Here is a 25434-nt window from a genome sequence, read left to right on the forward strand (position 1 = left end):
TGAGTGAGGATACTCAATTTTGACCAAAGCACCTTTTCAACCAAATTTCTAGGTGGTCAGCATGTTTTCTGAGCAAATTGCTTTAAATAAAAAGCCCAGGAGCCTTCCTGTAATAAAACTGAAATTTGTTCAGTTGTGTCCAACTCTTCGACCCCATGGACTGTAGCCTACCAGGCTCCTCCGTCCATGGGAGTCTCCAGGCAAGAATACTAGAGTGGGTAGCCTTTCCCTTCTCCAGGGCATCTTTTCGACCCAGGGTATGAACCCGGGACTCCTGCACTGCAGGCAGATTCTTTATCATCTGAGCCACCTGTAATGAGTCACCTTGCATCACCGACTTGATGCACATGAGTTTGTGTGAACTCCGGGAGTTGGTGATGGACAGGGAGGCCTGGCATGCTGTGATTCATGGGGTCGCAAAGAGTCGGACACGACTGAGTGACTGAACTGAAATCTCCTTTCTTGTATATTTATCTGGTATTAAGCAACTGCCTTGTTTTTTCTACCTTGTCTGCCAGAGAAAGGGGTTCAGGGAACACACCCACAGAAGCCTCCAGAATTCTCATCTTTTCTCATGAGACCTTAATCACTGAGGTTTGGGTTGTGCTTAAAGTACAATGTATGGGCCACTGCATGACTGTTTTGGCTCATGGATGACCTGTGGGCGGAGCCAAGGCTCACGTGTGCCGGGTGCCACTGACACGTGTGTACCTGGGCGTGCTCCTGGCTGGGCACCGCGCTCAGACCTGTCGCTGCCATGTACGTGCTGCCGATGGTCTTGATCTTTTCAACGCCACTGAACTTCGGCTTGGATAGCAGCTGGGAAGCAATGAGAATCATAGTTACTCATGTGGGTGCTGACCCAATGCCAAACACTTAAGAGACATTCTCAAATTCTAGTGCTCATTCATGGGAACAGGGCACCATTTATTCACCCTTTGACCCTGGGCATCTTGGGGAAAGCACACTTCATCAATTTCACAAAGCATGTGTCCTTGGAAGGAAATACAGTATAATAATTTACTTCCAGTTAACACACATTATTTTTCAGAATTTCCTAGTGAAGAAAGCAGGATAGCCTATCGTGTGAGTGATAATTGCCTCATTAAATTTTCAAATTTTCCTCAAATACATTTCCCCACTCTGTGTTTGAAGCGCCTAAATACAAAATGATTCAGAGTGTGAGGTCTTCCCTGAATGGTGAGGGTAATTTATGACCAATTATCGTGCTGGGGCTGGAAAAGAGCATGGCAATTCATTTTTGCCTGGAGAATCCCATGGCCAGAGCCTGGGGACTACAGTCCATAGGGTCACAAAGCGTCTGCACGACTGAAGCAGCTTAGCACAGCACAGCACACAGCACGCGCTGCCAGGGGTTGGCCTTTGCCCTCTGAAAACCTGGAGTGGAGGGAATAAAGATCTAGAATGGCTCCTCCTATTAGCTCTGATCCTAATTTATTTTTTTGTCTCAGCTTCTGGCACCAATAATCAGTTTCTTACTGGGCTCCTCCCCATCCACTATATTAAGACTTAGGGTGGGATGGAAGAAAGGTAGAAATAAGATAAGTGGTAGGAAAGAGAAAGACCTGATGGAGAGAGCAAATGAAGGAAACTCTGGAAGGTTCTGTATCTGCTCAGCAGGACAATGGCAGGGACAGAAGGCTGGGAACACCTTCTAGAGCCTTCCTTGGTACTCCTGCTTTCAGAGGCAGTTCCATGTTAGAGAATCTAAGATAGGTAAGCAAATCTCATTATCACATCTCTATGAGCCAATCAAACCTGCAAGGACACTAATGCTGGAGAACATTTATTTTACAGAGGAACAGCTGGAGGAAATACGCCCCCATTTTCCTCTAGGGACCCAGCATAACAGTGGAAGCCTCTAGTTATCATTACTTCACCACAAGTCTTGAGTCAACCTCATGGTAACAACAGTGGTAGTAGAGAAACGCACAGGTCCCCTAAGACATTTAGATGCTTGGCCTAAAACCTTCCTGTTACATCATTCATCACTGTATTTCAAAGTTCCATTAATCATGATGAACCTATGTTCACTGATGTCAGTTTTTCCTATATTTGCACGATATTATTAAAAATGGTGTAGCATCCATATCTTTCATATCAGGGGTCTGTTTGTTCTTCCTAGAAAACAAAGCACGTTGTTCCCTTGGTAGGCAGAAAATTGAAAAATGACATCTATTTCAAAATCTAAGACATATACTTTGTCCTTTCTAAAATATATTATACTGCATTCATATTGCTTTTTCAATAATAAAGTAGGCCATCCATGCACACTTCAAGTTGATATCTGACAGAGACCTTGGAGTCTATACAGAGAGACATGCCAATAATCCACTATGATAAATATATTCATTATCTTTTTTATGTATAAAGATATGGGCAAGTATTTTCCTTGGAGTTCAGGCCTTTCAAGAAAATTTATGAGCATACTGGAAAGGTATTTTATTGAATGGATTTTGGTAGTTGTTCCTAGCAATCACATCAGCTTTGCAAATAATATGTGTTTGCCTCACCAAAATTAGTAACCTAAATAGAGCAAAAAGATTAACGCCAACCACCAGCAATTTTGCCAAAGGATGAGTTTTCAGATATGCCATGATGTTGCACTAACTTCAAATGTGCCGGTCCACAGGAATGTCAGAGTGTGGGGCTGGGGTCACCTCTGCCCATCAGGGGTAACTCTTTTTTTTCTTTTTTTAACTTTTTATTTTGTATTGGGACTCAGGTTCAATCCCTGGGTCAGCAAGATCTCCTGGAGGAGGCGTGGCAACCCACTCCAGTATTCTTGCTTGGAGAATCCCATGGACACAGGAGCCTGGGGGCTATAATCCATAGGGTTGCCAAGAGTCAGACACGACTGAAGCGACTTAGCATGCATTTTGTATTGGAGTATAGCTGATTAACAATGCTGTGATAGCTTCAGGTGGACAGCAAAGGGGCTCAACCATATATATATATATATATATATATACATACACATGTGTGTGTGTGTGTGTGTATATATATATACACACACACACACATGTATCCATTCACCACCCACCCAGGCTGAAGGGTAACTCTTAATACCTACATCATCAAAGTCGGCAATGATCTCGTTCAGGAGCCGAAGGCATTCCAAACCCTCCTTGTTCACGTCTGATTCTGTATAGAATTCTTTGAAATCAGGAATGGAGGCAAACATGACGCAGACGCAGTCGTAGGACTGGTGGTATAACTCCTGCCCAGGAGAAAAGGAACTGCTGAGCGCTAGGAAACTCATCAAGCAAAGCTGCTCCTAGTGCAAGCGCTTCTTTATGTCAGGACTGGTGAAGAAATCACCCAGTGGCCACTGCGCCTGCCCCGCCCTCTCGTCCCCCGCCCATTTGAGCACAGGTGAAGGCTTCCGGCGGGCTGGCTTCAGGCTCAGAATCATGGACACCACACCGCCACTGTCACTACCAGCTAGTATGCGGTGCCCTTCCGCTCACCCCTCTCTGCCCTCTCTATCATAGACAATTACAAGAGACCACAGAAGGGGACGACAGAGGATGAGATGGTTGGATGCCATCACCGACTCCACGGACATGGGTTTGGGTGGACTCCAGGAGTTGGTGATGGACAGGGAGGCCTGGCGAGCTGCGGTTCACGGGATCGCAAAGAGCCGGACACGACTGAGCGACTGAACTGAAGGAAACTGATAGACTTCTTGCTTAGGGGAAAAAAAAAAAATGTTCTCTAAACAACTAAAGGGAAACAAAATGATTTTCCAAACTATGACACTGTCCTAACGTGACTCGTTATAGCTACATCCTTTGGATTGGAGGGTGTTGTGAATTTTCCTTTTTAGAGTAATACAGGCTCATAGTTCTTCGTGCACAGACATGATTAAAATGTTTTGTAAGCACAGTTTCAAGGTGTTGCCATAATTTTCCCAACACACAGAGCAACCTTCACGTTCAGCGGGGATTTCATAAAGAAAGGGTCACTACGTGGGCGCGGGAGCTGGTCCTGGGGGCCGAGGATCTGCTCTTCCACTGGTGCTGGCCCCTCGGGGCCCTTGGATGGCCTGACACAGGCAGAATGGCCAGGCGCCGATGTGGGCGCAGTGCATGATGGGAAGCACTCCACCAAGAAACGCGAGGCGAGTCCTGTTAAACAAGATGGCGGCCTCTGAGCGGAGGGGAGAAAGCTGCCAAATGGCACTTCCTGTTTGCCCGGTGGGCCAAGGGAATCCACCCTGCATGACTGTTACCAGTGTGTTCTGCTTTCTGGGACACCCAGATGAATCCTTTACCAGGGAGTGGGCACTCTGACAGCACCGTAACTCCAAAGTTTGGTGACCTCTCAGAAAAATCATTCTTCCTCCATAGAGGTCTCATAAGGAACATATTGGGGCAATGGTGACCCGTGGCAAGACATAACCGCTTCCTGGGAAAGCTACACTTCTGTCATCTTCCTATTTCCAGAGCCCACCATCCTGTAATGCCTTCTGTCACGGTCTCACAATCTGTATAAAATATGTGAACAGCAGGCTCAAGGTTTTCCTTTTCTACTCTGCTCTCAATATGGTTAAGTTGGCTCTTTGTGCAGACCTGTACTTCCTCTCTCTGAAAGGTGGTTTTTGTGCACATTCATATCCTGGGAAGATACTCTGTGGCATGTGTGACTGTCAAGTTTAGGTTGCAGTAACACTGAGTAAGCCAGGGTGTCAAGGTAATGGGGGAGAGAAAAGGCCCTGGAAGCCTGTTCTAGTTAAAAATGCCAGTTTCATAAAAGTAGTGTACGATCCACAGACTTCCCCGCTCTTTATGAAAAGGGGTACATCAAGCAAGGCAAGGATATATTTTCTGTACCTTGCGTTTCCCCGGCATCTGCTGACATCAGCCAAAGTGACCCTCTGGGGAATGGTGATGATGACAAGAATACACACGACAATCGCCAGCACTGACTGAATGCCCACTGCGTGACAGGATGTGCACCCCTCTGAACTCTACCAGCATTAACTTGCCCCTGACGAGAATCTTAGGCAGAGCAGTTACATTACTTTCCCAAGGCTACCAAGTCTGATGTAGACTTCACTCTCACAAATACTATGCTTTACACTTCACCCTGCGTTTCCTGGTGACCACACACTGTGCTGCCGGAACTGGGGCCTTGAGTCACTTGTAGCTCATGTCTCTCTGCCTTTCTTCTCTCCCCTGGGGTCTTTCCAGTGTCTGGGATGGGGGATAAGGAAATGCAAGACTGAACTGACTGGCAGTTTGGAAATGAAAGTGAAAGTGAAGTCACTCAGTCGAGTCCGACTCTTTGCGACCCCGTGGATTGTAGCCCACCAGGCTCCTCTGGTCCATGGAATTCTCCAGGCAAGAATACTGGAGTGGGTTGCCATTTACTTCTCCAGGGGATCTTCCTGACACAGGGATTGAACCCGGGTCTCCCACATTTCAGGCAGACGCTTTAACCTCTGAGCCACCAGGGAAGCCATGAGGGATGATTTTAACTGTGCTGATTTGGGGGTCTGATAAAATATCTTCAGGTTGACACTCTCAGAATTGTCCTCTGAACTCGCCCCAGAAGACCTAGGTTACTGAAGCTGGAAGGGCCCTGATGGGTCATCTTATTCCAGTCTTCAACAGGAATGCCTGGGAGAGTCACCAATGGAACTTTCAAGAAGGTGACACCGGGGCCTCCCCATGACCAACTGAACCTTGCCCCTGGGGCGTGCTCTGAGAATGCACATCTTTTTGTAAAGCTCCACGGGTTATCCTGTTGTGCAGCCTTGATTAAGAATCACAGGACAAATGAGGAATTGTTAGTTCAGGGGAGTTCAGTGACACACCAAGGCTCCCACCGGCTTAGAAACAAGAATTGTTCATCTCTGGAGTCCTGGCCTGGTGCTCTGCAGGCTATAAGTGCTGCTGGGACTGGGACTGCAAACTGCTTATCCACCCTCTTTTGACAAATGGGTCACTTGGAGCCTCCGTGGAAATACCAACAGTGAGTGGGGATCCCTGACTCTCTAGTTCCTGGCTCAGGGTTGCCACAGGGCTATTCTGGAGAATTAGGGGAACTTCGCAGATGGGAAGCTTTACAGATTCACTAGAGCTAATGAAACTTGCAGGTTTTAGAACTATATCCTAAACTCAAGAGAGATTCCTTCAGGTCTTTGGGTTGGGCTTGGAGCCAGATTGGTTGGTGACCTGAGCTTATCTTATCCTTCCAGAGGACCTGGGGTGAGGCTAGGGTAGGTGGAAAGCCTTGGAGGAGATTTTGGAATTCAGGGTCTAGCACGGGTGACCCTTGTCCAGCACACAGCTGCCAAAAAGAATCTCACCGAGCTTCAGAATGGGAAGCGTAGATGCCATTTCAACATTCACTCAAATGTCACCATTCTCCTGAAGAAGCTCAAGTTACAGAAAAACCATCACGAAGCAACTGCACTTCTGTGCCTGCTGTCCTTTACAGTTTATTGAGTGAGATTTAGTTGTTTTCTCCCCCTAACTCTGGATGAAAACTTGGGCTAACTCCATGACTCTTCTTGCTATTCCCAGGTAACATGAGTCCTGTCATCAATAATTTAAGTATCCAATATAACGAGAAGTCAAAACTTAGATCCCCATGGGATGTGTGGCTTTCTCCTTCCCCAGTGTGGGCTTCCTGTGGGAGGGTGTCTGGAGAGTGGAAAAAGGCCATGGTTGGCTTCTCTCTCTCTGCTCCTCGTGTTTCTGCTCTGACCCCTCCCTAGATGGCTAGTCAGGTTTTCCAAAGCACCCCAGGGGTGGAGAACAAGGAAAAAAAGACGTGTCTTTTGGAGAAGGAACACGTCCCATTAACTACATCACAGTTCCTTAAACTTCAACTATGAACTTAAGCCTGGTGGCCATTTCCTTGGGTTATTTGGAGACACCCCATCACTTCCCTGATCATGGGACAATCTGCCAAGCTTCCCTTGACGTGGACCACGCCCTCCCCTCTTACTCATGATTACTGTCTTCACCCCCGGCTTTCTGGTTATTCTTCTAGCTTCTCTATTGGGACCTACAAGCACCTTTTCCAAACAGGATCTAAAATGACCCCACACCAACTGTCTTTCTCTTGCTGGCTTGCTGGAGACATCCAGCATGCTTTGCCCTCCCAACCTTCAGAGTCCCTACCTGCAGCCTTCCAACTCTCTTGGCCCAGACACTCCCATCAGCCCCACCCCCCACCCCTGCCCCACCCACCCATCAGGAACCCACCAGGCATCTGTGCCCCCTTGATGGTGCTGCTGCCCCAGGACCACTCAGAGACACAAATCTAAGGTACACTTCCCAGGCTGTCACTCAGTTCAGTCACTCAGTCGTGTCCAACTCTTTGCGACCCCATGGACTGCATCATGCCAGGCCTCCCTGTCCATCACTAACTCCCAGAGCTCACTCAAACTCATGTCCATTGTGTCGGTGATGCCATCCAACCAGCTCATCCTCTGTCATCCCCTTCTTCTCCGCCTTCAATCTTTCCCAGCATCAGGGTCTTTTTTTAGTCAGTTTTCACATCAGGATGAGTGGTCCATTTTGGTCCAGTTATGAGACATGAAGGGAGGATTTCTCACATCCTTTGCGGAGGGCGCTGCCTTCTCACTACATTCTGCCTCCTATCCCTCCCCCGCCCCTGGTGTGCCTGGGAGTGAAGAGCTGAGAGTTGTGCAGCACTCCCTTTGGGATATGAGTCCTCCTGTCTCTTGGTGTCATGGGCTGGCATTTACTTTAGCATCTGCTGTATAGACACACAGGCACGCACACACACAGCCCTCAAGGGGGCCTGCTGCAGGCCAGGCTTCACACCAGGTATTAGGGACACAGAGATAGACAACATGAGCCCTTCCCTAAGGAGCTTAGAGTTGGGCTGGAGAGGAGAGGGAAGCAGAGATCAGGAGAACAAAGTGTGGCTGGTGCAGCTTATGCCCAGGTATGGAGACGTCTGCTTGGTGTGCCCTGGAAGATGGTCAGAACTGCCACAAGCTTGGGGTTCAGAGTCAGGGCCCGGCACTTTCTCTTGCTGACTCAGGCCACAGCTGGGAGGAGATGTTCCCACCTTTCTTCTCCCCCAGGTGGCCTGTGTTTATGCTCAGCCTGACAGCTTGTGTCTGAAGTCTTCAGGGGAGTCAAGTCATTAGAAAGCACAGAAGCGTCTCTCAGCCCCTGTGGTTTTCTAGCCTGACTGCAAGGAACAGGTTAAGGGAGCTGCCTGGGTGTTGAGAGGGGGTAGATAGCTGAGAAGGGGAAGCTCTTTGCCTGCCTGGTGACCTCCTCACTCTCCCACCCTGTACCCACAGTGACATCTGTGTCTAATTTTTTTTTTAATTTAATTAAGTTAATTGATTTATTTTTGGCTGTGCTGGGTTTTCACTGCTGCTGGGGCTCTTCTCTAGCTGCGGCGAGCACGGACCACTCTAGAGTTGTGCCCAGGCTTCTCATCATGGTGGTTTCTCCTATTGCAGAGCACAGGCTCTAAGCCTTGTGGGCTTCAATAGCTGTGATTCGTGGGCTTCCTGCAGTTCGAGCACAGGCTCAGTAGTTGTGAGGCATGGTCTTAGTTGCTCCAAGGCATGTGGGATCTTCCCAGATCGGGGTTCGAACCTGTGTCTCTTGCATTGGCAGGCGGTTTTTTTTTTTTTATTAACCACTGAGTCACCAGGGAAGCCCCTGAATCTTGTTTTGGTCAAGCCTCAGCTATCCCACAGTGAGGCTGCCTGGCTCAAAAATCACACACAACCCTGACCACTGGGGACTCGGCAAAGGGGCAACTGAGGAGAAAATGTGGTTTTTTCAACAAGGGATGGGAGCCAGCCGGGATGTCTATTTTAGGGACCTCTCAGCCCCGCTCCTGCCACAGTGCAGCAGTCTGGAGCAAAGGCTTTGTAAACCTGGGGGCTCCGTCTGGGCGCACAGAGCTTGGTCCAGACTCTGAATGGCCTGAGGGTTCAGACCTGGTGAGGACGGTCAGCAGCTGGTGGAGAACTTTGGGATGCCTTAAGGGAAACCAGTGCCCTGGGGAAGGGAGAAGAAGAGCCTGCAAAGCTGGACACAGCAGCTCTCTGGCACAGATCTGGAGCACAGGTGCAGTGAACAGTCTTAAATCAAAAGCAAAATCTTTTGGGGATTACTGTCATTAAATCATTCTTTATTCTGTACTTCTGAAGGGAGAGGAGTTTTGTCTGCATGTGCATATGGCAGGTGGAGAATCAAAAGGCTCTTTGTTAACACGGGTCTTCAGTTCAGTTCAGTTCAGTTGTTCAGTTGTATCTGACTCTTTGCCACCCCATGGACCGCAGCACGCCAGGCCTCCCTGTCCATCACCAACTCCCGAAGTTTATTCAAACTCATATCCATTGAGTCGGTGATGCTATCCAACCATCTTATCCTCTGTCGTCCCCTTCTCCTCCTGTGTTCAATCTTTCCCAACATCAGGGTCTTTTCCAATGAGTCAGTTCTTCTCATCAGGTGGCCAAAGTATTGGGGTTTCAGCTTCAACATCAGTCCTTCAGAAATTCAGGACTAATATCCTTTAGAATGGACTGGTTGGATCTTCTTGCAGTCCAAGGGACTCTCAAGAGTCTTCTCCAACACCACAGTTCAAAAGCATCAATTTTTTGGCACTCAGCTTTCTTTACAGTCCAACTCTCATATCTGTACATGACAACTGGAAAAACCATAGCCTTGACTAGATGGACCTTTGTTGGCAAAGTAAAGTCTCTGCTCTTCAATATGCTATCTAGGTTTGTCATAACTTTCCTTCCAAGGAGTAAGCGTCTTTTAATTTCATGGCTGCAGTCACCATCTGCAGTGATTTTGGAGCCCCAAAAACCTGGGTCTTAGCCGAAGTCATAGGTCATGTTTCCAGGGAATGTTCCAGAATACCATGGAGTATTAACATTTACTGTGGAACTGAAAGATACACTCCCATTTGCATGCGAGTGTACTAAGTTGCTTCACTCGTGTTGGACTCTGTGTGATGCTATGGACTGTAGCCTGTCAGGCTCCTCTGTCCATGGGATTCTCCAGGCAAGAATACTGGAGTGGGTTGCCATGCCCTCCTCCAGGAGATCTTCCCAACCCAAGGATCAAACTTGCCTCTACTGGACAATTTTTTTTTTTAATCACTAAACCACCTGAGAAGCTCAGACTTGGTCGGGTCTCTGCACTCAGAAGCTGTGAGTGCTCAGCCTGCCCCAAAGAGAAGGAGCTAAGGAGGTGATGCTTCTGGATAGCGGCAGGGTGATGATGTTTGTTTTATTGTCCACTCTAGTCCAACCTTGAAAGGCTGTAGGGTAGCCACACCCTGGACAGATTTTGATAAATTCCAGGAGGCAGTGGTTCTCAAGTTTTGTGTTAAATTTGGGATATTTGCTTGAAAGGTAACTAAGATTGAGTGTTTACTGCATGCCAGACACAACTCTAAAAGTTTCACACCAATTACTGCTTTGGAAATTAGTTAGAGCCTCTGTGAGGATGGAGCCTGAGTCCAATAGCTAAGAAGGGCCAGGCCTGGGACAAGAGCTTTGCTGTCAGTGGCCAAGTGGGGCCTCACAGGAGAGGAAAGTGGCCCCGGGGTCTGGGAGGGGCACGTGTAACTGGTACCTTGGGCATCCCTTCATTTGGGGAAGCCCTGCTCTTGGGTTCGGGACGTCTCTGGTCCCAGCATTGGCTATGCTCTGCCTTGCCCAGTTTGGGTCTGGAAGCCCCTAGGAATGATCCTGTTCTGGAGTCTGCATGTTCAACAACAGGCAGCACTTCCCCTCAGGGAAGCCTTGGGGGCGGGGTCACAGTGGGAAGGGGCGAGAGCACTATCACACACAGGGGGCATCTATTTGACCTTGACCCCGAGAATGGGCCAGGAGCCTGGACCATATCCACACTGTTAAACAGCACAGACCCCATCGCTGTTTAGCGGCAGCAGGTCCAACAACCTCAGCCTTCCCGGCCCAGGATCACGAGCTTAGGATGAGACATCCCCGGGTCAGGGAAGTGGGCTTTTCTGCCCAGGGATGAAGTCAACTGTGGACAGGAAGGGTCATCTGTGTTCCGAGAGAAGTCAGGTAGCCTGCCCATCCATAGGGAAGTCAGAGGATGGGACAGGAGTTTGCTATGCACTCTGAGGAATCTCTTTATAATAACTTTGTTACTGGGTTGGCCACAAAGTTCATTCTGGTTTTTCCATAACACAGGGAAAAACCCAGAAAACAAAACCCTCCCTTATGAGGTTCACGATTGTCGTTATTGTTCAGTCACTAAGTCGTGTACAACTCTTCGCGACCTCATGGACTGTAGCCTGCCAGGCTTCCCTGTCCTTCACCATCTCATGGAGCTTGCTCAAATTCATGTCCATGGAGTCAGTGATGCCATCAAACCATCTCATCTTCTGTCACCCCCTTCTCCTCTTGCTCTCAATCTTTCCCAGCATCAGAGTCTTTTCAAATGACCTTTTCTTGGAAAAGAGATTCCTGATGGGAGCTCTCAAATCCTTTAGGCAGGGAGCTAGAGGCTCTCCTTCTCCTTCAGCCTCATTCTGGGTGCTCTCTTCTGCATTCAGGATTCTCCACGAGTATTGTAGAAACAGAACCTCCTTCATTACCTGTCTGATCTTCAGCCTGACAGGCTTCCCTGTAATTTTTTTTTTTGCCTCGTGGCATTTGGGATCTTAGTCCCCTGATCAGGGATTGAACCCATGCCGCTGGGAGTGGAAACATGGAGTGTTAATCACTGGATGGCCAGGGAATTTTTTAATCCCCAACAGTCACAGCGGCTGCTTGAGTAGCTTCCCACCCCTGTTTCCTCCTAGTATTTACCTAACCAACAAAAATTGATAATAAAATGTGGGAAGTCACAGCCCAGGGGAGTTCTGTGTTGTCTGATGAAATACAGAGATTTTTGCAGTCCCAGACGGACAGTTGGTAAAGAATCCGCCTGCCAGTGCAGCAGGTGCAAGAGATGCAGGTTCAATCCCTGGGTCGGGAAGACCACCTGGAGGAGGGCATAGCAACCCACTCCAGTATTCTTGCCTGGAGAGTCCCATGGACAGAGGAGCCCAGCAGGTTATAGTCCACAGGGTCACCCAGTGTTGGACATGACTGAGCACACACCTTTTGCAGCCCAGTGCTAGGCAGAATGAACTCACTTCAAGGACAGTCTCATTGGCCTAATGCCCCTGATTTAAGATTCAATGTGTGCAGCTCTATCCTCTGAAGCAAAGTCAGGTCGGCAGCTAGACAGAGCAAATCGAATGATGCCTAGGGGATCAGGGGTTCCTAAGCGAAAACTAGACTCCTAATGTGTGGTGAGGGAACTTGGAGTTGTCTGTGGCAATAAGAGTTTGTAAAACTTTGACATTGAGCTTCTGTTTGTTTTCCTACAGGGCTGCAGCTGGCCTGGGTCAGGAGTATGTTTCCTGGATGAAGGAATAAGCTGGGTGCTTGGTGAATGGGTGCAGATTGTCTGCAGGGAAAATCATTTCACTGCCTAAGTCAGGTTCATGCACACAAGGCACAATGTGGACATGGATGGGGCCACCCCCACCCCCACAGAATTCCCCTTCTTGATATGACAAACTAGGCAACAAAGTCCAGAGCTGGGCTCATCGAAGTGTGCTGACTCCTACTTGGTCCTGAAAAAGTTCCCAAACTGCCTTTGCAGCCAGGTGGCACCTGGTCCAAGGTTCAAGCCCACTCTGCAGCCTTCCTCATGGAGCCCATGGGAGTGGTGAAGGCTGTAGACGACTCTGTGTGTGTTCTTAAACTATTAAAATAGTGCGATGATGAGGCAACTTGGGAGAAAATGTCATCCCCATCTTGGGAGCACCCGAGACACACTGGGGACAGAAGGGTCACTGGCCTGGCATACAGTGGTAGCTGTTGTTCAGTCACTCAATCATGTCTGACCCTTTGCAAGCCCACGGACTGTAGCTCACCAGGCCAAGCACCGGCCTGACGCAGGGCAGGGGTAACCTTAGATACCTGCCGAATTTATAGACTGAACCCACAGCGAGACATATAGACAAAGACGCTCTTACATTGTTAACGAAAACAGATGGTTCCTCCTTAATAGATGTAATGATTTCATTATCTCTGACCCACAGGCAAATGAGTTGCTGAATAACCTACCGAAAGCTGAAAACACCAGGAGAAGAAATAGGGAAGTGAATGGAGCCCCTGGACTGGCTGACCACGCCCAGCACACTTCCAGAAAGACTACGGATAAGGTCCGGCCCCTCCCCTGCCACGAGGCAAGTTCTTCTCAACATAAACTTTAATTATTGAAAAATAAAGTGTTTTTTTTTGTTTTTTTTTTTTTTTTTAAATAGAAAAATACAGTTACAAGCCTTCCTCACTCTGTGGCTTTGTGTACATCAGTGTCATCAAGGTTCAGCTTCTCTGTTAACAAGTTCATCCATCCATAGGTTTCTGGATCCCTCATTCCCTCCCAACTATCAGTGAACATTTCATAGGAACGCACGTAGTATCTTAAACATCTCTGAGCCCGGCCTCACCTCATAAGCCCCGCCTCACCTCATAAGCCCCGCCTCTCCTCCATAGCCCCGCCCCCCCACCAGCCCCGCCTCCCCCCACCAGCCCCGCCTCTCTGACCTCGTTCTTCAGGCTCCGCGCCAGGAAGTGCTCAGCCACGTGCGCAGGAAGCACGTTCTCCAGCAGCACTCGGTTCAAGTTCTCCATGGTTTCTATCTCCTCCCGCTCTTTTTTGAACTTGTTCTTCCATAAGAAGTCTAACCTACAGTAATATTCATTCTGTTACAAGAGGACACAGAGGTAAAGAAACAATAGGCATCTTGTCCTGCCAGAGAGTGGAGGTTTTAAAGAGAAAATAAAAAGAATGAGACAAAATCTAAAAAAGAACGCCCCCAAACAGAATTGTCATCCTCCCTACCAAACCCTCTGTTTACCCCAACTGTCTCTCATTCACCTTCTAACGCAGATATGCAAAAATGCAAATTTGGGAAGCAACCAGCCTCAGGAACAGAGAAAATAGTGAGGCTTGAAAGAAAAAAAAAAAAAAGATGACAAAAAAGCTTCTTACACAGTTATATTAATAAAAGGTGGCTTGAATTATTTTTTGAAATGAGGCATGATAGAATATAAATAATGAATAAATGAAACTTGGAAAATACATTAGTAGAGAGACTGCATTTCATGATTTGCATTTAAAAAATAATAGTGTTCATTCGCGGCAGTTTTTGCCTTTAATTTCTGAAAATCAGTTTTCCTCTACCACAAATTATATAATTAAGTGTTCATTGAAAAGTAAGTGTTTTTCCATTTGGGGCTGCACTGTACTGAGAGAATGACATTATATTTAGACAAAAGTTCATTTTTATATCATTTAATTAAGATGGTGCCTGCTGGTAAAAACATATGTGTTCATGCTTATAATGTATTAAAATTCAAGGTTTTTGAAAACCAGCTGTTATTAACATTGTATAAATAGAGAGGCTCAATTACTGTCACAGAGTCTCTTTGGTTTGGCATCATTTTGTGTCTGCTCTGATGTATACAATTTCATATAATAAAATAACCTTGAATTATCTTCCTATAACAGAAGGGCCTAAATAATAAAGTGTATCTCAGCACAGATACTGACAAATAAACACAAAGAAGAACCACATGGAGCGAGTTTGTTTTATGGGTTTGATTAGATATACCAGTAATGGCACAAAATAAAACAAAACACTCATAAATGGCCTCAGGCACAGATGGCAATTTAAAAAAAAAATTACATTTCAAAGTCTGAACGAGCAATGATCATTCACTGAAATTAGGTTTGATTCAAACTATATATGATATACACAAAAATTACTCCTCTTGCTCTGGGGAGGCATTTTTAAAAAAAGATTACAAAAGAGATATTTAAAAAGTTTTTTATATTACTGTTACATTTCTCCACATTCTGTATTTATGGAAACCATGCTATGTATGTACTAGAAAAGGTCTCTCACTTGGAGAACAGATTATTTACTTGGATTTTTTTGAAGGTGGGGGGCAAATTAGTGGTGTGGCTGGATTTAAACTAAAGTGACAGAAGCAATCTATGGTGGTGGCTTTGAGAAGACATGGGTTGAAGATCAGAGAAAAATGAAACATGAGCAGAGCCAAGGAGTCAGTTTAGGCAGGCAGCAAGCCCAATTTGTGTATGTTTGAGCATCCAAGGATGCTTAACTCTCTCACACAAGGACCTTGGCCTCACTCTCAGGCACCAGGTTGCCACTGCTGCTGCTGCTGCCGCTAAGTCACTTCAGTCGTGTCCGACTCTGTGCAACCCCATAGACGGCAGCCCACCAGGTTCCCCCGTCCCTGGGATTCTCCAGGCAAGAACACTGGACTGGGTTGCCATTTCCTTCTCCAGTGCATGAAAGTGAAAAGTGAAAGTGAAGTCGCTCAGTCGTGTCCGGCTCTGTGCGACCCCATAGATGGCAGCCCACCAGGCTCCCCCATCCCTGGGATTCTCCAGGCAAGAACACTGGAGTGGGGTGCCATTTCCTTCTCCAATGCATGAAAGTGAAAAGTGAAAGTGAAGTCACTCAGTCGTGTCCAACTCTGTGCAACCCCATGGACTGTGTAGCCCACCAGGCTCCTTCCATCCATGGGATTTTCCAGGCAAGAGTACCGGAGTGGGGTGCTCTTGTCTAGGACTTTGTTATTTCTTCACTAAGGTTTTTGAGATGCCTAAAGCAGTATTTAGCATAAACATTTTCTTAGAAAGCAAGTACATGGTGATCATTTCCAGAAAGATGGTCATAGGGCACGGGAGCCATCAGGACAAATAATAATGAAATAAGTTGCAAAGTGTCTGTGCTATTTTTTAAAACATAGTCAGAAAAGAAGTAACTCTGAGGCCATGAATTCTTATGGCACTTGAAAACCTTATTTATAATACAGCTGCATTTCCTGAAATGTATGCAGAAGCCCGGTGTCACAGACTTCACACTGCTTGTTATCCCAGAAGACTTTGGACCTTAGTAAATCATTCACTTAATGATTCTGGAGTGAAGATCAGCCTCCTGGCTCCCCATGGTGAATCTTTGGTGCTAGTCAAAGAATAAGCCTGGTGTGTTGCAGTGCATGGGGTCCTAAAGATTCGGATATGACTGAGCGGCTGAACTGAACTGAAGGAATAATTGTGAACACCATTGATCCTGGAGGGAACAGTAACCCCTTAGGCTTCCAGATGTGCATATTATCACTGCCTTTGGGACAAAGAAAGGAAACTGGTGTCAGTGCTATCCTGTTAAATGAATACCTGGCCCTAACACCGCAGATTTTTGACTATTTATCTTAAATCATTCAGAGAGTGACTGACCAGTGAGCAGCCGTGGGATTCAACCTTTGTGTAGTGGTATTTCCCGTGTATTTTCTCAGTGATAAATAAAAAGGTTGGGAGAATTCAATTTGATTCTAGGTAATGAAAATGTATTGCTGGAAAGCAATCTGAGTAATCACTCTAGCAGGAGAAACTGCCTGAGAACGCAGAGCCAAGCATGTGCCAGGGACAGAGGTGTGGACGATGATGAGGGGACCCAGGTCTTCTGAGCTCTGTGTCAGGACCACAGTGGAGCTCTCCAGAGACTGGAGAGGGCTGCACTGTGGCCTCCAGGAAGATGGCAGAGAATGGATGGCATCCCTACGTGCTGCACTGATTGTCATAGGCCTGGTCTCTGCCCTGACCATGAGATCATTAATTGCTTCCTCCTGGTGAGAAATGGAAGCTGGACCCACACTCCCCAGTTGATAGTTTGCCTCTCATATAATGTTACAGTTTAGAGGTGTATATGTAATTTAATTGGCCTTGCCTTTTCCTTGGTTATCTCCAAATAAACCACTTCTCTGTTTCATGCTATCCATCAAAGAACTTAAAACAAAATGTTGGTTGAGGTAAAGCTAGCTGTATGGGATACTTTTTAGTTTTTGGGTGATTGTCCTTGTTTGCAGGCAGAGAAAGAATATTGCCCAACAAAGTCCTGCACCCAGAGGCTCCACTGGGAGGCCAGAGGGGCACAGAGCCCGAGGAGGACATTTCATTTGTATTACAAAACCAAAGTTTTGAACCGGGGACCGTACTTCTAGGCATAACTGCAAGTGACAGCAAGGATGTTTAATACCCAGTTCAAAGAAAAAGAAGTCATACCTTCTGAAATGCAGATGAAAACCCCAGGCAAGGGCCATTTTTCCCAATTAATGTCAGCTATTGAGGGAATACTTTTGTAGGCTTACAAAACTTACATATTTATTTTGAGGCTTCACAGGAAATTCATTGACTCACATTTCTACCATTCACAAAGTCTGCCTCTTAGGGACGCAATAGAGGCCTTTTCCTAGTGTCTACATCCAAGCACCTTGTGCTGCCTGCTTTTCTGTTGTGATAAGATGCTGCTGCTGCTGCTTCCACATTTGTTTGCATGAAGCAACAGCAATGTGCAGGAGCAAAGTATTATTAATACAGCACTTTAGAGAAGTTATAGAAGAAACAAGCTTCTTACCTGTCTGCCCAGAACAAGCAGTGTGATGAAAAATATAAAGAGAGATACTGAGCCCATGGTCTTTAGGTCTTTCCAAATGCCTGGTCTATTAAGAAACAAACAGACGAGAACAATACGAGAAAACAACATACACACAGGACTTAGAATTCATGCATCAACAAATTTCAGAATCTCTAAAGCCTGTCTACATTCTACACCAATCAACCAAACACACACACACACACACACACACACACACTTTAAATATATTTGCAAACCCAGATTGCATCAAGAGAAAACAAAATAATCCTTATTTTGAGAGCTCAGTAAAAGAAAAAAATCTTCCAAATGAATATAGATTTCTTACTTTATACCAAGCTCTAGCAAATATATAAAAGAATAACAGAATATTTGTAATATTTTCTTTTTATTTCTGGGATCAGTATGGATAGTTTGATTATATGATTTGTATTTTTTTTTAGTAATTATTTGCAGAAAGAGACAGTGTGCTAGGAATGAATAATCATAGGAGATACAAAAATGAAGTAGGGAACTTAATTTCTATAAGCCACTTGGACTAAGGAATAATACATGCTCTTACAGCTTTCTGGCAGGTGTTGATTCTTAGTCCTCCTTCCATGGGGTTTTGTATCACAAAGGTGTAACACAGATGGACACCCCTGGCCCACTGCCCCACCAAGTTCCTGGCTCACTTCCCCAAGAGTTCTTACCATGCTGGCTGGAGCCCTCCATCCTTACCACAATCTTGTAGGCAATGACCACAAACTCATCCTACTCGGCATGTGTGATAGTCCATTTTTTTGTGTGTCAACATAAAGGTTCTGTTTTCTGGGAGAACCCTGACAAGTTCAGCAAACAAGGAGAAATCTACTTGATACCCCAGGGGAATCTTGCAGAAGCTGACAAATGATTATTCCCCACAGTAAATGAGACTTGAGAAAGAAAAGTTGATAATGTATGGACATTATGTCACATAAACAGCATAGCCTGTATTTAATCAAGTGTAAAATATCAGGTCATCAGTTTCTGCTTGTGAGTTGAACTGGTGGTGAGATTTTCCTTTTTCTCCATAGAAGATTTGAGGGCTGATGACATAGGAGAAATTGATCAAGTACCCAAGAGCGCAGGTGGGCTTTGAAGTAAGTAAACGAGGATGGAATCATGTCTCCCCTGCTCTAGTCTAGTGAGCTTGGCACCTGGGATAAACTCCTCTAAACTTCACCTTCCTCATCACCCAAAGTAGGTACTGATATCCATCGTATAGGCTGTCTTGGACAGTAAGTCAGATACTGATGTACCTGGCACACAGCCTGACACACAGAAAGCACTTTATAAATGGCACTCACGATTTTTAGTATTAACTATACAGTGATAAGGGAACGGAGCGAGGAAGCTAGAGAAAAAGATAAGAGAATGCAGGCTGGTGAATTTCATTAGCAGAATGACAGGTGGATTCTAGTAGAAAAGAGGAAACAGAATCTCCAGTCCCAGTGGCTGATGGGTGTCAGACGTAAGAGAACTCTCCAGAAAGGCTATGCTTGTACTCAGGTCTCTTTCCTCCTCCTGAGCCCAAGTGTGGCTGGAAAAAAAAAATTTGAGCTCAACAGCCATAAGGAGGTCACCAGTTTCTCTCTGTGAATAAAGTGGGCTGAGAAATGTCACTTTCCTGTCTCAATAGGACAGATTTTAAGAAATGAAGATCCAAAGTTGTTTCCCTGGTGGCTCAGACGGTCAAGAAATGAAGATCCTTTTTGAACCCGTGGTATCTGTGTCTAATAGTACACTTGAAGTGACTGTGGGAGCGGATGTTTATAAACAATGCAGACTTCAGTGACTTTTAAATTCATACCCTCCTCCCCCCACCACATTGGCTACATGGACAGGATTTTTTATTTATTTTAGTTGTTCAGTCACGTCCGACTCTTTGTAACCCCATGGGCTGTAGCCAGCCAGGCTCCTCTGTCCATGGAGTTCTCCAGGCCAGAATACTGGAGTGGGTTGCCATTCCCTTCTCCAGGGGATCTTCCCCATCCAGGGATGGAATCCGGGTCTCCTGCATTGCATGCAGATTCTTTACATCTGAGCCACCTGGGAAGGATACTGACAGGATACTGACCAGTTAATAAAAGTGGTGCAGGGAATTCCCTGGTAGTCCAGACGTTAGGACTCTGGTGCTTTCACTGCTGGGGCTTGGGTTTGATACCTGGTTGGGGAATTAAGATCCCACAAGCCTCACAACTCAGTAAAAAAAAAAAAAAAAAGTAGTACAACACAGCCAACACTGCCCAAGAAGCTGATGTGGGCTGTTTTTAATTTTCACATTGCTTTACGGACACTCTACTACTTTAAAATTCTAGGGGTCTGAGAAAATTGTTATGACACCCTCCACGACTGTTTCACTTATCACCCTGTAAACCTAAACTGAGAGCAAAATGTTAACTCTGAGGTCAGCATCTTACAGTAGCTTAATCAATGCAACCAATCAGAACTCAGGTCCCCAGGGAATCCCCAAATAAGGGAATGGATGCCCCATCTTTACAGAGCCGTCTCTGATCCTTCTCACTGATGGAGAGGAGGTAAGACTCTCCTTATGCAGTTCAGGGCAGGCTGGGTTTTCAGATAGTCACACAGAAAATACATGCAAGCAACCTAGAGGGAAAAATCCTTTACTGGGACTCCTCACACATGTAAACGTCGGTTTAGGAGTAGAAATGACCTTCTCTACATAACTCCCAGATCCTGAGCCTTAGTGAGGAATTGTGGCAGATGGCACTGTGGACTTGGAGAAAAACCACACAAGGAAAGACCCATTGCTGGCCTAGGCAGCGCATCGGAAAGTGCAGAACTCAATGGACCTCTGAAATAATTGCGCGCAACATGGCCTATGAGTCGGACTTGAGTACTGATACACAGATGCCTTATTTCTTTCGGATGTTCTTGGTTGACTAGAAAGAACTGTAACCTGCTGTCTTGGATTTCATTTAGATTTCTCAAAAATTTCTTTGATTCATCCAGCCCCAAAGAACTGCTGACTTCAATCAGAGCCCGTCTCTCCCATGTGGGCCATTCACAGGCCAGGGCTGTTGGGTTCCTGAAGCTTGAAGGATGAATTTTTCCATCTACAGGCCCATTCCTGGGTTCCTTGCTCTTACTGAACGCAGGGTAGACTGGGAGGAAGAGGAGTAGGTAGCATGTGGGGGACATCAGCACAGACAGAAAAAGATTTCGGGATGTCTTCTGGCAATGTCTAGTCAACTGGGCCGGTCGTATTAGTTTTTGTGACTGCTGAAACCATCTCACAGCATGGCTTAAATCAGCATAAACGTGTCACCTCACAGTTCTGGAGGCTAGACATTCAAAATCAGGGTGCCGGCAGGGCTGCCCTCCCTCTGAAACCTGCAGAGAAATCCATCCTTGTCTCATCCTGGCTTCAGTGGCTGGTTAGGCACTGTTTCATTCCAATGGCTATCTTCATCATCACGTTGTTCCCCCAACCCCATCCTATGTCTGTCTCCATATAGCTGTCTTCTTCTTTTTTTTTTTTTCAATCCACATAATTTTTTAAAAAATCACTATTTTTGGCTGTGCTGGGTCTTTGTTGCTGTGCGTAGGCTTTTTCTCTAGTTGCGATGTATGGGCTTCTCATTGAAGTGGCTTCTCCAGTTGTGAAGCATAGGCTCTAGGGTGCATGGGCTTCAGTAGTTGGGGCTCCTGGGCTCTAGAGCATAGGCTCAGCAGTTGTAGTCCACGGGCTTAGTTGCTCCATGGATGTGGGATCGTCCCAGATCAGGGATCGCACCCATGTCCCCTGCACTGCAAGGTGGATTCTTAACCATCGGACCACCCTGGCCATCTTCTTATAAGGACACCAGTCATATTGGATTAGGGCCACCCTACTCTCCCTGATGGCTCAGCAGTAAAGAATCTGCCTGTAATGCAGGAGTCGCAGGAGACATGGGTTCGATCCTGGGGTGGGGAAGATCCCCTGGAGAAGGAATGGAGGCCCACTCCAGTGTTCTTGCCTGGGAAATCCCATGGAACGAGGAGCCTGGTGGGCTGCAGTCCATGGGGTGGCAGAGTCGGGCATGACTGAGCACAGGCAGCAGCACGCCAGCAGGACCACATCGTAACTAAACGCACGTGCAACGACCCTATGTCCAAATGAGGTCACCTTCTCAGCCACTGGGGGTGGGACCTCAACACATCTTCGTGTAGGTGACACAGTTCATGCATTAACAACTGTATTGGCCATTTATCCATTTATATTAAATTGACAGTCACTGGGATATGAGGTCTCTCTCTCCTTTGAGTTTTAGGGGTGAAATCCACTTTGGACTTGACCATGTTAGGGTCGTGTTGCCACTCTGTTATGAAGTGTGGAAGACAGAGCTAATATAACAGAAAGTTTCTGACTTTAGGATTCTTCGCTTGACAGTGCTAGCCAAAATGTGACCAGACAGCTTATTTTTCAGTCTGAAAAACTGGGCTCTGGAGACACAGACACCCAAATGTGCCTGTAGCCACACACTAATTTACAGCCAGCCCTCACCCTGAGGCTGTTAATGGAGCCATCGCTCTGGCCCTCAGGTTTCCAGAGGCCAAGAAAACAAAGAAACCTAACAAATTGGGTGAGGGTGATGGAAGTGCTTGGTGAACAGTCTCTAACCTAAAGGCAAACAGGTCCGTGAGATAAAAATGACATTTTCACTGCTTTCAGGGGAGAATGCAGACCAGGCATGTATCCACACACATAATATTTCAAAACTTTGTATTTTCTATACATAAGCCTCTTATTAAGAAGACGACCTCAAGAAACCGAGTTTCTGTGGTATTGGAAACAATACGCAAACGGAGGTAAAAATAAGACCTTCCCAGGCCTCTCACTGGGATCAAAAGTAGTCTGACCTCTGGGGCCCTGGTTCCTGAAGCCCATGTTTCATAAAGAAAAGATCCACAAAGAGACGATGGCTCCCGCCCCCTTCCTCCCATGTGAGACCCTCGTGTTGAACAGCTGACGATCAGTTTACTTCTGGCTATAGCTGTGTGATACCAGTAAGTTAGGAACTGCCTGGATTTACCGACCAGACACCTCTGAACCCTCAGGCATCTTCACTGTGTGCTGTGCTTAGTCACTCAGTCCTGTCCGACTCTTTAATATTCAATCGTGTCCACTTCAGTATTCTTGGCTGGAAAATTCCATGGACAGAGGAGTCTGGTGGGCTACATACGGCCCAGGGGGGGTCACAGAGTCAGAAATGACTGAGCAACTAAACATCACCAGCTAAGTCAGGGCTGGGAGTGACCTGTGTAGACACTTTGTTTTATGACATATTTCATTGTGACCCTTTGGACTGTAGGCCACCAGACTCTTCTGGAGGCATGTGGGATTCTCCAGGCAAGAATACTGGTATGGGTTGCCATTTTCTTCTCCAGGGGATCTTCCCGACCCAGGAATCAAACCCGTATCTCCTATGTCTCTTGGATTACAGGTAGATTCTTTTCCCACTGAGCCATCACTGTGAAGGGATGCAAAAAGCTCAAGTTTTGGCCAAGTGGATGCTGCTGCAAGGATGAATCTGCTGCACCTTGCTGAGCATAGGACTGGGATCTCAATTACAATGTCAGAAGATGATGCTGTCCAGAATAAAGCAAAAACACACTAGAAAGGAAATGCTGGCGTTAAAATGCAGAAGGCAAAATAAAGACGGCCAATTGCCCTGTCAGGAAATAATCTTCCAAGTCTGGCTGGAGAAGGAGTTGCTGAGATGCCTGTGTTGGTACTACTCTTCTGACGCTCCCTTCTGGTTTTCTAGTTAAACAGCATATAGCATCCTGCTGATACCTGCTCTCAGAACACTCTTCCCCTCTGGTCACCAGCACAGTGGCTGAGTCCTGGCGAGGCGACGCTGGTGGGTGATGAAGTGTGAAGATGACAGCTCAGCTAGGATTCCTGTACTCTGCTTCTCAGACTCAGCAGCCATCAAAGCACACCTATTTCCCGACGGCTGATCTGCTTGTTTCCAATGACTGCCAGGACTGTGGTCAGACAGGAGAGTTCTAAAACAGCTCAGTCATTTAAAAAGATAAACCATTCCTTTCCAGTGTTGGGAGATGCATCATATGGGCTTCCCTGGTGGCTCAGTGATAAAGAATACACCTGCCAGTGACTGCCGACACAGGAGACATGGGTTCAATCCATGGGTTGGGAAGATCCCGTGGAGAAGGAAATGGCAACTACAGTATTCTTGGCTGGAAAATTCCATGGACAGAGGAGTCTGGTGGGTTACAGTCTAGGAGGTCACAGAGTCGGACATGACTGAGTGACTAAACTTCACCAGCCGAGTCAGGGCTGGAAGTGACCTGTGTAGACACTTTGTCTTTTGACATATTTCAGTTACTTTCATTCTAGTTTTATTGAAATATAACTGGCTGTGTAAGTTTGAGGTGTGCAATGTGTTTTGATACACTTACTTATTGGAAAATGTTTATCACCATAGCGTTAGCTATCACGCTCATCACCTCAGCTCAGTTCAGATCAGTTCAGTTGCTCAGTCGAGTTTGACTCTTTGCCACCCCATGGACTACAGCATGCCAGGCTTCCCTGTCCATCACCAACTCCTAGAGCTTGCTCAAACTCATGTCCACCAGGTTGGTGATGCCATCCAACCATCTCAACCTCTGTTTTCCCCTTATTCTCCTACCTTCAATCTTTCCCAGCACCAGGGTCTTTTCTAATGAGTCAACTCTTTATATAAGGTGGCCAAAATATTGAAACATCAGCTTCAGCATCAGTCCTTCCAATGAATATTCAGGGTTGATTTCCTATAGAATTGACTGGTTTTATCTCCTTGCAGTCCAAGGGACTCTCAAGAGTCTTCTCCAATACCACAGTTCAAAAGCATCGGGTCTTTGGTGCTCAGCTTTAGTCCAACTCTCACATCCATACGTGGCTACTGGAAAAACCGTAACTGACTAGATGGACCACTGTTGGCAAAGCGATGTCTCTGCTTTTTAATACACTATTTTAAGTTGGAATAGTTTTTCTTTCAAGGAGCAAACGTCTTTTAATTTCATGGCTGTGGTCACCATCTGCAGTGATTTTGGAGCCCAAGAAAATAAAGTCTGTCACTGTTTCCATTGTTTCCCCATCTATTTGCCATGAAGTGATAGGACTGCATGCCATTATCTTCGTTTTTTGAATGTTGAGTTTTAAGCCAGATCTTTCACTCTCTGCTTTTACTTTCATCAAGAGGCTCTTTAGTTCTTCTTCACTTGCTGCCATAAGGGTGGTGTCATCTGCATATCTGAAGTTATTGATACTTTTCCTGGCATTCTTGATTCCAGCACATGCTTCATCCAGCCTGGCATTTTGCATGATGTACTCTGCATATAAGTTGAATAAGCAGGGTGACAATATACATCTTTGATGTATTTGTCTCCCAATTTGGAACCAGTCTATGTCTGGTTTTAACTGTTGCTTCTTGACCTGCAAACAGATTTCTCAGGAGGCAGGTAAGGTGGTCTGGTATTCCCATCTCTTTAAGAATTTTCCACAGTTTGTTTTACCACAAAAACTTTCCACAATTTTCCACAGTGAAAGGCTTTAGTGCAGTCAATAAAGCAGAAGTAGATATTTTTCTGGAATTCTCTTGCTTTTTTGATAAGCAACGGATGTTGACACTTTGATCTCTAGTTCCTCTGCCTTTTCTAAATCTACTTTGAACATCTGGAAGTTCTCGGTTCACATACTGTTGAAGCCTGGCTTGGAGAAATTTGAGCATTACTTTGCTAGTGTGTGAGATAAGACAGTTGTATGGTAGTTTAAACATTCTTTGGCATTGCCTTTCTTTGGGATTGGAATGAAAACTGACCTTTTCCAGTCCTGTGGCCACTGCTGAGTTTTCCCAA

At 46.2% G+C, this 25434-nt stretch overlaps 1 protein-coding gene across 4 annotated transcripts in view; it reads right to left on the bottom strand.

The window, feature by feature from the left end:
- The window catches only part of ADCY2 (adenylate cyclase 2), a 456786-nt gene that overhangs the window by 20514 nt on the left and 410838 nt on the right, over positions 1-25434 (bottom strand). For 3 of the 4 annotated variants that reach the window (XM_055554954.1, XM_055554956.1, XM_055554955.1), the window contains 4 exons: positions 17527-17611; positions 13625-13783; positions 3095-3241; positions 712-819 (listed from right to left, as the gene is read on the bottom strand). In XM_055554954.1, the coding sequence (XP_055410929.1) occupies positions 712-819; positions 3095-3241; positions 13625-13783; positions 17527-17611 (499 nt within the window). Of the gene's footprint in view, positions 1-711; positions 820-3094; positions 3242-13624; positions 13784-17526; positions 17612-25434 lie in introns of those variants that run through there. The other variant, XM_055554957.1, reaches the window with a different exon arrangement.

Source organism: Bubalus kerabau, chromosome 18, assembly GCF_029407905.1.
Source record: "Bubalus kerabau isolate K-KA32 ecotype Philippines breed swamp buffalo chromosome 18, PCC_UOA_SB_1v2, whole genome shotgun sequence".
Classification (NCBI taxonomy): Eukaryota; Metazoa; Chordata; class Mammalia; order Artiodactyla; family Bovidae; genus Bubalus; species Bubalus kerabau.